Consider the following 15,556-nt stretch of genomic DNA (forward strand, 5'->3'; position numbering starts at 1 on the left):
TAAAGCTGGATATAGGAGAGGCCGGCGCCCCTCAACAATCTGAAGGTTGTCCGTGGCCAAAAAACATCCTTGACAGGAAAAAGTTAGTCTTAGTGTTTTGGAATTTTTGGGTGCGCCCGCATGGAATATCCTCACGGCCAGCCAACGGGCCCCGACCCACGGGTTGGGAATCGCTGACATACGGTCTCTCTCTGTCTCTCTCACTCACTCTCTCTCTCACTCTCTCTCTCTCACTCTCTTTCTCTCTCACTCTCTCTCTCATTCTCTCTGCACCTTCCCCCTCCTTGTCTAAAGCATGATCTACCACTCTGTGGCATGTGGAAAAGGGAGCCGTCGCTATGGCAACCCAAAGCCTGACTGGAGTGAGGGTGGTGGTGGTGGGGGGGCAGGCATGTTAACCCAGGGAGACCTACAATTACACACGCACACACACGCTCGACCACGAGCATGCACGGCGCACGCGCACGCACGCACAACCTTGCAGTCAGTGATCAAGATTACAGACAAGACACTGTGCAGGGACTTACTTATAAGGTTACGGAGAGCAGGGCTGGAGATATCAGAGAGGCAGACCCACCCTCACCACCACACTCAATAAGATTACTGTTTGGACACACACATGCACACACACACACGCATGCACGGCACGCACGCACGCACACAATGGCAATAGACCCTTTTTCACAGCAGACATTTTGACGTGTAAGCACAGCTGAAGGTAATAACGTTAATTGTGGGTGTGTTTCATTTTGCTGTACATCTCCTCTCTACAGTGACTAACTTCATGCGGCAGCAACACAAACATGACATACTGTACAGTACAGTACACCCCATATTGAAACATATTGCACTATTCACCTAGAATAAAGGCTCTATATAGGATTGTGTGACCTATTTTCTTTCTCCTTTTCTTTTCTTTTTTGACCTTCTGTGATGATACATCGTGTTTTGTTTATTTATTTACGTACCGGTATTTCTTTTTTGTCATTTAGGCCCAGGGGTGTGGTCACACTTGAACTTTAATTCTACCTATGCGGGTGGATTCTGCTAAAGCTTTTCAGTGGTTTCTTTGGGTTTTTTTGTTAGAAATCCGTGATTGGCAGCTCCGTTCCCATCTAAAAGAATTGGCAGAGTCCACCCGCACAGGTAGAAATGTGGAAGTTGGATGTGACCGCACCCTATCATCTGTGTCATTTTAGAGTGACACAGATGAATCTTGAAAGTGTGAAAACGACTCATTTAGACTCTAGGTCTCTCAAGTAGTGAAAATAGTCGTTTTCAAGCTTAACAATGTGTCGCACCATGATGCATTGTGAGCTTGTAGATCTGCTCTTTTCGGTATTTCTACAATTCTTGGTTCAATTTCCTGAAAGATATTGGACATGCAACGTTTACAGCCGACAGTGACAATGTTCTTGTAGGTTTCACTGTAGAGTGAAACCTACATTTTAATGAGCCTCCTAGCCCTGAGCTGAGAACATATTTCTCAACCAAAAAATAAAACACAAAACAGGTCTTAGGAATTATATCTGCATAACATCAATCATGCTCAGACTTACGGGGACATGGGCTAAAAACGGGTGCGGGAAGTTTTGCAGTGAATATAGCCAGCGTTGGTGATGCAATAATAACACCTTAAAATATGCTTGCGTTGCAAACCAAGCAAAGAGGTAGGTCATTATTTATGAGATACAAACTGACCCCAGACACGAACGTGACAGCTGTTTTACTGAACGGGGACAGCTGTGGACACTATAGAGCAGCCAACCAGACTCACATCTCTTCTCTTCTCTTCTCTTCTCTTCTCTTCTCTTCTCTTCTCTTCTCTTCTCTTCTCTTCTCTTCTCTTCTCTTCTCTTCTCTTCTCTTCTCTTCTCTTCTCTTCTCTTCTCTTCTCTTCTCTTCTCTTCTCTTCTCTTCTCTTTTCCTCTCTTCTCTTATCCTCTTTTCCTCTCTTCTCTTATCCTCTTTTCCTCTCCTCTCTTCTCTTCCATGTTTCAAACACTGTTTGAGATAGGCAGGGTGAAGTACAGAGTGTTCCAGCCACAATTTATCTCGCTCGCTCACTCACGCACACATGCACGCACACATGCACACACACACACACACACACACACACACACACACACACACACACACGCACACATTCAGCCATGGCTGAATAGCTATAGAGGCCTCATGGGAATCAGAAGGTCCCTGGTTCACCTGGTTCGTCCCCCGGCTCACCCACGTGCTGAAGTGTCTCTGAGCAAGGCACTTAACCCATAACTGCTCCCCAGGTGCTGCATTAATAGCAGCCACTGCTCCTAATGGTTAGGACGGGTACCGTGAATGCATCATGCAATCAGAGGACAAAAGATGTATACGGGAGAGGGGACTAAGTTGTTTAATTATTATACAACACATTGCGCAGGTGATGAGATCAGTAGAATGAGATGCTTCGGTCTTTGAATTGCACGCAGACTAGTATTTGTACATATTCTTGCAGAGACAGAGAGGTAATTTCATTTGTCCAGACTCCCACTCGCCCAAGTTTGGGCACAAAGCCAGAATACAGAGAACAGAGATTCCAACCTGTGATGTACGTTCTTAGAACACCCCATAAACATTCATTTAGAGCAGCTGTGTTTCGCACTTTGATTTCAAGGACCCCCAGTTTGTTATGCATTAGGTGGTGGACCTCCATAACTTTGACGTTGTAAGGGTCCGTAATGGTTCCATTTTGTACACTGTCAGTCAGAGTTACAGACCTGTAAAGAGTCCATTTGATTCTTAATTATCAATATTTCTGCTGAGGACTTCCTGGAAACCCCCCTTAGTGGGGAGCTTGGGGGTCCCCAAACCCTCCTCAAGGTCATTTAAACAAGTGGCTAAATTTGTAGTGGCTGCATTTTTAGGGCCTCCTATATACAGATTTTTGTCCTAACTCGTGTCACATTTGTCATTGACAATGAAAGGAGAATTTAAGTGTCTGAGCAAATCGACATGTTACGTCACAATGATATTTAAATGATATTTAATATATATCATATCATTTTTATCCCACGCTTTTGCAACCCAGTTTTTTCACCCAGTGCCAATTATCTTTTTCACCCAGTGCCAATTATCTAATGTAATCCTGGGCGCTACACTTCCTCCTCTGCCAACCTGGGGGGGCAGCGGACTGACCTCATGCCTCCTTCTATGCATGAGGAGTCCTAGCTGCTTCTTTTCACCTGACAGGGGGAGTTTCCCTGTCTGGACGTAGCGCGTGGAAGGAACACGTTATTCCGACCAGTTCCTTTCCCCCAGAGCGCCCCTCACTTTACACGGGTGTGATTTTTACATTTCATTGTAATATCTGTGGCTTCTGGCTTTTCTTTAGTTTTAGTTTTTTAGTTTAGTTTTTATGAGGGGGATAGTTCTTCATGCTCACAAGCATTGATCAGAGCAACCGTTGACCCCCTTGGAACAACGGACAGGAATTAAACGAACACGCGCAGCGTTCTATCCCTATAAGCCCACGCTGCGTTCTGTGGCGTCCAGAGAACAGAGACGGACGGTCTTGACTCAGCCCCGAGCCCAGCGGTCGTTGGTAATTGAATGATTTGCAGCAGCCTTAACTCATTTATGACGCTTTACCGCTCAATTGAACCTGGCCCTGCTCATCAATACTGCACTGTGGGGCCCTCTCCCTCCCCTCCTCTCCGGCGGCCGGCGGAAGCCTCATCGAGCTGCTCTGGGCTCTGACGGAGAGGCCTGACAGTGATCGTCAAAGAGCCGTCCGCCGTGTTTCTCCCACGCGTTCGCTGGTGGAAAAAGCCCTCAGCATGTTTTACTTGAGTAAAAGTATCAATACTGCACTGTAGAGCGTACTACTCCGTTACAAGTTATAGTCCGGAATTCAAAATGTTCTTGAGTACAAAGGTATCAAAATCTACTTAAAGTACCAAAGGTATAAAGTACTCACTATGCAGTGAGTACTTTATACATTCACTTAGGTAAATGTACTTAGTTACTTTACACCGCTGGTTTCTCCCACGCGCTGAATCGACGTCAACCACTTAAATCCCATTATAGTTGAGTGGAGTCCCTCAGGGCTCTGTACTGGTCGCTTTCCCTGCCATATCTGCTGTTTTCAGCCAAAGTTTTCCCTACAATACGGATGCTGCATTATGGGGTTTAAGCACAGAACTGTTTATTTTGTGTTTTTTCCCCAGTATTTCAGTATGTGTTCATCCGTAACGTGTGTGTACTGTTGACCATGGTAATGTGCCAGTAATCTCCCATGGATCAGCAACGGGCCACTGCCGTGGAGCTTGTGTGTATCTTTGTGTTAATAATAAGCACCTGTGTCTGCTCCTCTCTCTCTCTCTCTCTCTCTCTCTCTCTCTCTCTCTAGTTCCCCGCGGTGTGATCCAAAATGGCGTCCGTGTCAGGAACCAGGCCTTGTTCCCCGTCATCAGACCCCTACCGGTCAGCCCGGTAGGGAGCAGAACCTCTGCTATAAGGTCAGTACGCTGTTCACCTTTTCGCACGCACCGCACGCACGCACGCACCGCACGCACGCACGCACCGCACCGCACGCATGCACGCACGCACGCACGCATGCACGCACGCACGCACGCACACAGTACATTCATATACAGGGTTGGTCACAAACACACAGAAAAACAGACGCTGACAGACACAAAGAATTTCCACTCCAAGTTTACATAATCACATCTTTATTGTGCACGTAAGTCAAACAAAGGGGTTTGATCCACACTCCCCCTTGGTTTATAACATCTTATCCAGGTGTGTTTATGTAACACACATGCATGCACACACGCACGCACACACACACAAACTCACACGTTATTTGTGGGACAAGCCTCACAACGTGCGTGGACATGCACATCAGGGCATCATAACAGTTTAAACAGTTAAGTGTACTCTGAGTGACTGAAACAGTTGGCATCCTCTTCATTTCCATTCAATGCCAGTGAAAGGGTGGAGTTTCCGGACGCGAAGTTCAACATGGTTGACATTGAAGGTCCCCAAGCATTCGGATTTGTGTTCGAACAAAGTTGAACACAGTCAAACTTTGTTGAATTTTGATGCATTGGCCGCTTTGTAATGCGTTGGTCACTGTCCCCTGTCATCACCCTGGTTTGACCATACTTCTTATGGCCCACACCAACGGACGCTGCTACTATCCGTAACCGCGATTGTAATTGGATGGCTTTTTAATGGGAATTCAGCCTGGGTGGCTTTGTAATGGAGATTGTACTCGGATGGCCTTGTAACAGCACCCATGATTGGATGGTTGATAACAGCAAATGAGATTGGATGGGACATTAACGGCGATTCTGATTGGACGGTAGTGTAATGACATTTTTTTATTATAATCTTTTTGTACAGCTTTGTAATAAGTTATTAAAGACGAGTAGTGGATTCGTGGTTGCTGTGATATTAATATGCCTCCCTTCATTTCTCTGCAAAGGAAAGGAGTATTAGGATATGACCTCTCACAGAGGAACAGCTGTTATCGTCTGAACAAGCAGCAGATCTTCAACATTGTAGTGTGAATGAACTAGCTGTACTTGATCTAAGTTTAGTATATGGGAAGTTAAGTGGCTTCACTTCACTTTCCCCCCATTACGTGGTTTGAAACGCTGAAAACATCCTTTATGTGACGATGACCTCGGGCCACCCAGTGAACCCTGCTCAAAATATACACTGCATAAAATCGAGAGAAAACATCACACACAAAAATGTGTGGCTGCTTTTCTTCAGTCCTTAGAGGCGGTTACAAGGTTATACGATCCCCACGGCAGCTTTATGCAGACGAGGCCTAAGCTGAGGGAGCGTTACAGCGTGTGATAAATGATCACCTAAAGTTTTATGTGCGTGCCCGCCCAACTGATGTTGACTCTGAGACGCTACAGCAAAACAAACCGTCAAGAGAGAGGCACGCACGCACAGGCAGGTCTTCACAAACACAATTCACTGCCTTCGCAGTGGAATGTGTACACTGTACAATCCTGAGTGTTCATTTCACTCTGAGAGTGTACACTTCAGAGTTGAATTAACACTCTAGGATTTAACTAGGTAAACACAAACCAAGCCCGCCCCCACCCCCGCCTTAGAAGTCTGTAGGTTGCGGTGGAGTGCAGTGCAGTTGCACACACTTGTTGCGCAGGCTTGTTGCCAACGTTGTTATTTACTTGACTTATCACATAACTCATGTATCATTTTATTTGGGTTAATTTTGTGACCCTAACATTTGCAAAAACGTGTGTGTATGTGCGTGTTTCTGTGTGTGTGTGGCGTGTGCGTGCGCCCCTGCTCCTCCTCGTACATACACAGGTCGGCGCTGGGCGATTACCTGAGCCGCGGCCAGGACAGCCCGTCCTGCGAGAGCCCGCCGCCCGGTGAAGAGGACGAGGAGGATGAGGACGACGACCTCCAGGACCTGGACCACACCTACAGCACGGCCAAGTCCCCCAGCAGGCCCTGCTCCTCGCAGGGCGCGGGCTTCAGCCCCCCCGCGTCCTTCTGCTCCCCGATAGACCACGACGTAGGCGACGACGACCCAGACGACGACGCCTACGACGATGACATCATCGCCGTGGAGATCGAGTCGGACGTCAAGCCTGAGCCGCGCGAGATCCCGCTGGACGCGCACGCGGTGGCGACGGCGGCCAACGCTTCTTCCCAGCAGCGGGGTGGACAGAGACACAGCTCGGGAGGAGGAGGGGGAGGGACGGGGACGACGACGGGGATAGTGGGGGGCGCGGTGGCGGTGGCTGCAGCGGGAGGGACGCTGATGGTGGCGAGCGGGAGTAGCAGCTTGTTGCCCTGCTGGACCAAAAACCGTCTGCGGGGGGCGGCGGGCGGCGGGGTGGACACGCTGCCGCTGAAGAAGCGGCGGGCGCTGGCCGCCAGCGTGGCGGCGGCGCTGGAGAAGCCGGAGAGCGACGACGAGGAGATGAAGGAGGCGGCGGGGTCGCTGCTCCACCTGGCCGGCGTCCGGGCCTGCCTCAACAACATCACCAACCGCACCGCCAAGAAGGAACAGAAAGACGCCCTGAGGAACTAAACCCATGGACACGAGCATTACACACACACACACACGCGCGCACGCACGCCACCTACATCATATATATAAACAACGTCATGCCAAGACAAACACGTACATGATATATTTACACTTGCACCCATTGCACACATGTACCATACATATACAGTACAGTATATATACAGCACATGCATACGGAAACATGCATAAACGACATACAGATGCACATAAAACAGGTCAACAAGTAATGTTACTAAAGCATTAGTCTCTCAATGGACTCCTCTCATCTCCCTCTATCTATCTATCTATCTATCTATCTATCTATCTATCTATCTATCTATCTATCTATCTATCTATCTATCTATCTATCTATCTATCTATCTGCAGGGCATTAGGTGAATCCTACTTATATGTGGCAATATCAAAAATCTCTGTTTTCCTACATGTTCAGCAACACTTAACAACTGTGGGTGATTAATTTCCATGTGTCTTTGTTGTTTTTGTTGTTTAAAAAGGGGATGAAAGCCATAGAAAAACGTGTTTTGTCACTAAATTGGGACAGCTTGGACGTACGTGACGGAGCGGAATCACATTGAGGAACATATCCGAGTGGGAGGATGGCCGTTTGTCTTATCTGTTTGTCTATAATTATGTGAATCTGTAGCAACCTTGCGGTGATGCTAAGCTAGGACGCTGAGCTAGCAAGACAAGCCTGTTTGACAGACTTTAGAGAGCTCTCTGCTGCCCCCTAGCCGCACTCTCTCTACATCCACGAGCACAAATGTGAGACTGTGCCAAAGATAGTAGCCGACATGACAGCTAAAACAAAACTACATACAACGACGCTGAGGGCATAGCAAAAAGGTCACAGAGTTAGAGAGGTGAAAATTACCGTAAAGTGTCAAAAGAATTGTACGACCCAACGCGACGTGTACTCATGCACTTCCCGATTATTTTTGCGCCACTTCTACAAAAAAACGACTGTCATGGGGGAGGGGGGTGGGGGGGCTGGGGGGGTTGGGTAAAGACGCAGTGTGTTTCAGGAGCACTCATAGTATTTAAGAATAGTTATATTATATTAAAAAGAAGAAGAAGAAAAAGAAAAAAAAAAGACATGGTCATGTTTATCTTCACAGAGACGGACGGATCAGATGTGCGCCGGGTCTGAGGCAATATCTCCTTCTTTTTGTTGTCGTCGTTGTTGTTGTTGTTGTTGCATAATGTAAACCTCCCTAAAACCTTTTACTGTACGCCCGTCCATACTGTAGATTGTAGACACCTGGTTAGAAGCTGCCAGTAGCTAATCACACCCGAAAACCGCCTGTCCATTTTACTGCATCAAATAATTCTATACGTATACATGAACTGTGGAGTTTATGTTTTTCGTTTGTATCCGTTACCTCCCCCCCCCCCCCCCCCCCTTCTCACTCTACCCTCATAAAGATATAAGCAATTTGTCCCGTGCGGACAACTCTGTAAAAAGGTTAGAAAATATTTTTATTTTATTTTTTTCCTTTCTTAATTGAAGCAATTTGACCTGCAGGACTTTCTCAGTTATATATTGCATGGGTGCTTGTAAATAAGATACAAAGCAAAATGTTTTTTTATTCAAAGATTATGTAAGATAAACAATGTATTTAGCATGAAGCATGACTTATTTTCATATAAACCTTGATCCTAGAAGAAAGCTAAAAAAAAAAAAAGGAAAAAAAAATGTTTTGCCGCCAATTCTTGTACCCTCAATTATGTTGAAATTTTAATTTTGATTTAATTTTTAGTCTTTTTTTTTTAATGTCGTGTTTCTTCGGAGTGCGATTTGTCAAAACTTCAGGGAGGAAAGTTTGGGGGTCGTGGGGGGGGGGGGGGATGACTGAAGAGTTTGGAAGCCCTGTACTACCATTCCTGGGCTTTAGGTGGCGCTGTTACCCTTCAGGTGGTGGCCTTTGGGTCTTCCTCCACCTGCACAGTGATAAACGTGTTCCGTGTTACTCCCAGTGTTATTTCAGAACCTGTCAGTAGAACGGTTAGTGTGAGAGTTTGGCGTGCCCGAGAACACACACACACACACACACACACACACACACACACACCCCTTTAACATTGTGCCTGCCTGCCTGCCTGCCCTCAATACCTCTGTTATCATGCTTCTGACATGTTTGGACAGGACGCCACTTGTCTTTATTACAGTGTTGTGGTTTAGTTTTTTATGTTCTTCTTCTGTGTAAATGTATACTCGTCCCAGTTCTTCCATCAACGATGTCTGGTGTAGATGTGGGGAACAGTTTGAGCATGGGGAATCTCCATGTGTTGGTGTCCTGAAAGAACCTCCTATCTCCAAACCAAAAAAAAACCTTAATTATTGATACCTGCCTATTTTACCTTCTCTATTATTAGGAAAGTGTTTTAAAATCCTATCGTTTGAAAGTGATTGCATATCTATTTCGGTGAGGGAACATGGAGATGTGAGGTTTGTTTGTCCTCAAATCTGTGAGGATTTGTTGAAGATTCCTACTGGCTCACACACACCACTGAGTTCAACTGTTAGGGCTGAAGGTTACTTACTTAACCTCAACAGCATGTGTGCTATTACACTCTCGGTCACAGAGATCTGACTTAATTGAAACATCACAACACAGACGCGGTAGTTGAACCCCAAGAAGACCGTTAGTGATGTTATGGTTATTGCACGGCCACTAGCCTACTCTTTGGTCTGCCTAAACTATAACAAGGATGCATTGAAACAAGCTCAGTTTCTTTCTCTCACAGACAATGTACCCACACTACACATGATCTGTCTAAACACCCGTTTGTGGGAGAAAAGTAACCTCTGTTGTCTCACGCGGTGCTTCAAAATGTTCAAATGATTCTCACATTAAAACCCTCAGTGTTCATTGATCCATTTGTAACGCTGAACAGAGTGTTACATTCGGTTATACAAAGACAAACAGCACTCCTTTTCTTTTAAAAATGTTACTCTTAAGTTCCTTGCAGACTGGACGTGGAAAAATGGTGGGGAAAACGCTGTTAAAAAAATCCAGAAAACGCAGCAGTGTGCAGGGACCTTTTAGAGTGTTACATGTTTGTAGCACTTACATTTGTATTACACAGTCTAAAAACCCAAACCAAACCAAAGGGTCGAGACCGGACGAGACAGTTTTAGCGTTTGTCCCAGCAGTGTGATGTGTTCTGGTGCACGTCGACCCAAAGTGATTCAACTGGTTCAATCCAATGGCCCAAACCACACTGCCATGCACTTGTTGCATGGCGTCCCATTGGTGTGGTTTGGGGCTTAAGAGTTACACTTTTAACCGAAAAGGAGTGTCCCGAGCAGGACATAACTTTTCTGCATTTTGCCCAGGAGGAGGCTTGCTCGGATGAGGAGGGAGCTGTTAGAGGTCAAGTGGTCAGGGACACTTCCAAACATAGATGGTCGAGCAGAGGGTCTAACCGGTGAACTTCTGATTACCAAACGGCCTCTCTCTCTCTACCTATACCCACTCAGCTATTGACCACCCCTCAATTTACACTCAGGATTTTACAGTGTGACGGTGGGGAGAACCAAGTGGGCACACAGACGTGTCCTGCATGTCCTGTTCACTGGTACGTTATTTAATTATTGGGTTTTTTTGTACCAACCAACCTGTAGCACCAACATGCATCACCGGCTTTGCATTTTGTATGGTATGTATGTGTGCCGACATACACTAAAGCTTAAAAGGAGAGATACCCCACCTATATGTGTCCTTGTTGCATGCCATCCATCTCTCATTCTGATCTTGTCTTGTTGTGTGTCTGAGGCGCTCGCCACAGCCAAGCTTATACGCATCCTGCTGTATTTGTGGTAACAGTCTGCTGTTGTGGTGACTAATAATAACGTGTTCAGTAGGCAAGACGCATGTCGAGGGGAGAATGTGTTGCTTTGGCAACTATACCCATTTTCCTCTGACTCACACGGTGACATGCAGGAGAGATGAACTCCTGACCTGCTAGGGCTGGAAAAACAGAACGCAGCGGAGTGGGACATTTTAAAAGCAAAAAAGGAAAATATATACAGAAGTTCACTGCCCGAGAAGCTCCCCTAGAAGTGAGTGTTTCTTTCGAAGCTGCCAAACACAGTGCAGTGCTATATAGAATGGTTGCCATTTTTTTTGTTTTTTGTTGTTGCCGTTTTTTGTGAGCGTTTTCATTTTTAGTTTAATTTTGTCTCTTGACATAAGTACTTGTAACAATACTGCCGTTATCTTTTGGTGACTATTTGAGATGAGTATTTGAAAGCCATAGGTTAGAGATGTCAAAATGCAAACCTATTATTGACCTGTGAGATGTGATGCAGAGTGAAACCCTGGTGTACGTTTCTGTTCTTTTTTTTCTTTGTTTTCCTTCTTTGTTTTTTTTTGTTTTTTGGTAAATGTTCGATTCTCTTATTGTGCAATCATATTGCCAAAGAACGAATTCAAACTATTTCATCAGTACATGTAAATATCAACGTTGTCCAAAATATAAATGTTTTATTTTATTTTCCCTTCCCCTCCCCTGAAAAACTACAATGATGTTCATGTGATGTATTGTCTTCCAGTTGGTTGCAATAATAAAAAACTACAAGTTGCAAAAGATGACATTGACTGCTCTTTCTCTTGGTTTTTGTTAAGAATACCGCTCCAATGGGCACCAAAACCTTCTGGGCCCCTCGCAAATCCCACGGCCTCGGAACACTGGGCATCTGGTATTTACAGAACATACCGGGTGCCCAATTTCATTCTGGAAAATGAAATTGTAAAATATATTTAAATTTATTTTATCTACCCTTCTATTAAAATCTATGAATATCTACATATTGATGATTATAGATAGTATAACATCTATTTAACTATTAAGAGTAATTTATATGATTCATAAGTAGGCTCAGGAATACCAATACTATGGATTTCATATTTTTGGTAAACATAAGGACCGATTCATATACACTTTACCGCTGTTTCGGCACTGTAGTGCCGAAATGATTTCGGCTCGTCAGAAATTTTCAGTAGCACCGAAGAGCCGACTTTAGGACGGTACCCACCCCCCCGAACCTCAAATGACGTCACATTTTAGGCTCTACAGAGCCGAACCGACTTTTATTCGGCTCTAAAATAGGGGCCGATTCATACTCCTATTTTAGATCCGAATAAAAGTCGGTTCAGCTCTGTAGAGCCTACAATGTGACGTCATTTGAGGTTCGGGGGGGGCGGGTACCGTCCTAAAGTCGGCTCTTCGGTACTACTGGAATTTTCTGACGAGCCGAAATCATTTCGGCACTACAGCGCCGAAACAGCGGTAAAATAGGAGTATGAATCGGCCCTAAGAGTATGAATCGGCCCTAAGAGTCCCAACAATTCATAATTTCCTCCATTTACTGCACACAGCAGAGCTATCTTTGAAAGACCCTTCAGTTTGCTCTTGATGCTGACCCCAATCATTAACCTCCCATACTTCCATCAACAAGGGCCTTATCATAAACCAGTCTTATTCCACTAGTTAATTATTCAGTGACTTCCTCCAATCACTAAGGACCGTGCAATATTTCTGATTAGAGTCATACTCAAGCTTGTCCTTGGGGAAACACAGTAAAAGAGTTAAGTGTAGGCTACCATGGAGTTCCTTAATGCCTTATCAGTCTGTGAGTGTTGCCATTTTGGAGCCATGTGTAAGTGGGAAGCCCATTCATAATTGAAGATGCAAGTCAAGATGGGCTTACTAATCATGAACCAGTGTCCCTTGCCCCACACTGCGCCCATGCATACTTCGCCGCACGACCGTGTCAAAAATAGGCGACCTGTAAGCTCACCGCACATCCCGGGTGTGACACGTTGTGAGCTTGTAGGTCAGCTATTTTCAAGGCGCGACACCGCTGTGCGACGGAGTCACAACTGGATCCAGCAGCAGCAGCAGCAGTTCCTCTGTTGCTATGCAACTACAGCAAAGAAAGGGGAGGAAGAAAAGAAAAGTGCGTGTTCTGTGCATCTTTAGGGGGCATCATTCCACGGAGTTACTTGAGAGTGAGACTCAAACGTCTCTTTAGATTAAAAAAATGGAGGGAAAAAAAGGAAAAGGAAAAAGGAAGACGCTTTATGGCTGTTATCGTCTCACGGTTTCCCTGGTTGAATGGTGCCTTTGGAAGCATCGCTCAACTTATACACCGCAGGCGCAGGGGTCTACAAATCACTTTGTGTGCATGGAGTGGATGCTGGGGGGGGGGTAGGGGTAGGGGGGGGGAGTCACATATTCAATAGCTTATTTATTTGCCATCGTGATAAAGAAACGGGTTACACGTGAATTCCAAAAGGCAATCTTATGACTATAAAGTAGGCCTTTAATTTACACCCTGCGAAATAAAATAAATTGTGAATGCATGCACGATAGTCACACACAATTTAAGTGCAGTGTGTGTGTGTGTGTGTGTGTGTGTGTGTGTGTGTGTGTGTGTGTGTGTGTGTGTGTGTGTGTGTGTGTGTGTGTGTGTGTGTGAGTGCACGTGTGTGTGTGTGTGTGTGTGTGTGTGTGTGTGTGTGTGTGTGTGTGTGTGTGGGGGGGGGGCGGGGGGAGAGGAGGTATTAAGCTGATTGATGCGGAGAGGGCTGCGTGGTGCATGGACTATATCATCCCCATCCATGCAATGTCTATTGAGGCAAGTTTCCATGGAGACCGAAGTGGAGGTAGGGCTCCCTTGTCAGATCTCATTTACTCCATGAAAGGCTTTATGTTTTGGAAGAAATCTCCCTTGGTTTGTCCGAGAGCAGCAGCAGCAGCGGCAGGCTTTGTTCTGTTTTTGGACAAACAAAAAAAGATTCTTGAAGTTTAACATTTTGGCAATTATATATGTGACATGCTCTCGCCTTAACTGAATCGTGAATGCAGTCAGCGTGTGTGTGTGTGTGTGTGTGTGTGTGTGTGTGTGTGTGTGTGTGTGTGTGTGTGTGTGAGAGTGTGTGTGTCATGGAATGAGAAATCAATAAATGGTTTCTTCTATATGCTGTACATCAATGGTGGATCTCAAAGTGCATATACCATGGGGACCCCTAAGCCCTATAGGGGTCTCTCCTTAAGGACCCCTATAGGTCCTATAGGGGTCTCTCCTTAAGGACCCCTATAGGTCCTATAGGGGTCTCTCCTTAAGGACCCCTAAGCCCTAGGGGTCTCTCCTTAAGGACCCCTATAAGTCCTATAGGGGTCTCTCCTCAAGGACCCCTATAGGTCCTAGGGGTCTCTCCTCAAGGACCCTATAGGTCCTAGGGGTCTCTCCTCAAGGACCCTATAGGTCCTAGGGGTCTCTCCTCAAGGACCCCTATAGGTCCTAGGGCCAGGTGGTCCCCAGAAAAATCAATTCATCAAAGAATAAGTTTAACCACTTTAACTAGGCTACATTGGCAATTTGAAATGTGAACTTATGCTATTTTCAAAATATAATTATTACACGCACGCACGCACGCTCGCACGCACGCACGCACGCACACACACACACACACACACACACACACACACACACACACACACACACACACACACACACACACACACACCGTATCTAGGCTATAACAACACTACACAGAAATTGTATGGGAATTTTCAGGGCTAAATAGTAAATAGTAAATACATATTATTTGGGGGTCCTTGACATAAAAATGTTTGAGAATCAATGCTATATAAGTACATGGACGTGTTAAAATCGGTATTATGTGGCGTCGTCGCCATCTTGTGGTCTAACTTAGTTACTACATGAATTCAGGTTCATTATTTAGGACAGAGCATATAATAATGAACCTGATTTGCTCATTTGATTTACATATTTTGGTGGGAAAGTTCTTTATGATCGTTTGTGATTGTTGACGTCTAGTGTGTGCAATGCATGTTTTTAGTCAAGCTGAAATGGCACATTCTCTAATATCTAGTCTAAAATGTAGCCTATCTGTGACTTCGTCTATGTCGAGAAAACGATATAAAGAACAATACATCAAGTAAGACAAATTATCAAATGTCATAGACATAGGCTATTTATTCACGTGTGCCCTGAAGTTCCTATTTGTTTCCGAAATGTGAATCAGTGGTTGAGCATGGATCACTTAATGGATGAATCATTCCAATGGCTGATCAATAAGCTCATGGATCAATATGGTGTAGCCTAACCACTGCAGACCACTCGAAGAAATCAAAACAGTTTAATAGGCCTATATTAAAAATTTATCTCATGTGCTGCAATGGAAATGTTTACGATAAACAAGTTTATAAATTATAATATATTACAATACATATCAACGTTTTGCAACTTTTGTGTCACAGTCATCAAACATATAAAAAAAATACATTTCCCATCAGCTGACTCATTCCTAAACGTACGCTCCGTCGTAAGACGGTGACGCGCGCCCAAAATAGCAGATGTACAAGCTCATGGCGCGTCTCATCCGCAACCCGTCGTGAGCTTGGAGATGTGCTGTGAAGTAGTAGCACACACACAGTACTCAAGTCATGGCGTGTCGTCGA

At 45.2% G+C, this 15,556-nt stretch overlaps 1 protein-coding gene across 2 annotated transcripts in view; it reads left to right on the plus strand.

The window, feature by feature from the left end:
• The window catches only part of ches1 (checkpoint suppressor 1), a 114,830-nt gene extending 103,177 nt beyond the window's left edge, over positions 1-11,653 (plus strand). For both annotated transcript variants that reach the window (XM_083791053.1, XM_083791054.1), the window contains exons 6-7: positions 4,382-4,490; positions 6,331-11,653. In XM_083791053.1, the coding sequence (XP_083647179.1) occupies positions 4,382-4,490; positions 6,331-7,063 (842 nt within the window). In that variant the 3' untranslated portion in view covers positions 7,064-11,653. The remainder of the gene's footprint in view (positions 1-4,381; positions 4,491-6,330) is intronic.
• Positions 11,654-15,556: the final 3,903 nt, after the last annotated feature.

This window comes from Protomyctophum parallelum (genome assembly GCF_964188405.1).
Source record: "Protomyctophum parallelum genome assembly, chromosome: 19".
Classification (NCBI taxonomy): domain Eukaryota; kingdom Metazoa; phylum Chordata; class Actinopteri; order Myctophiformes; family Myctophidae; genus Protomyctophum; species Protomyctophum parallelum.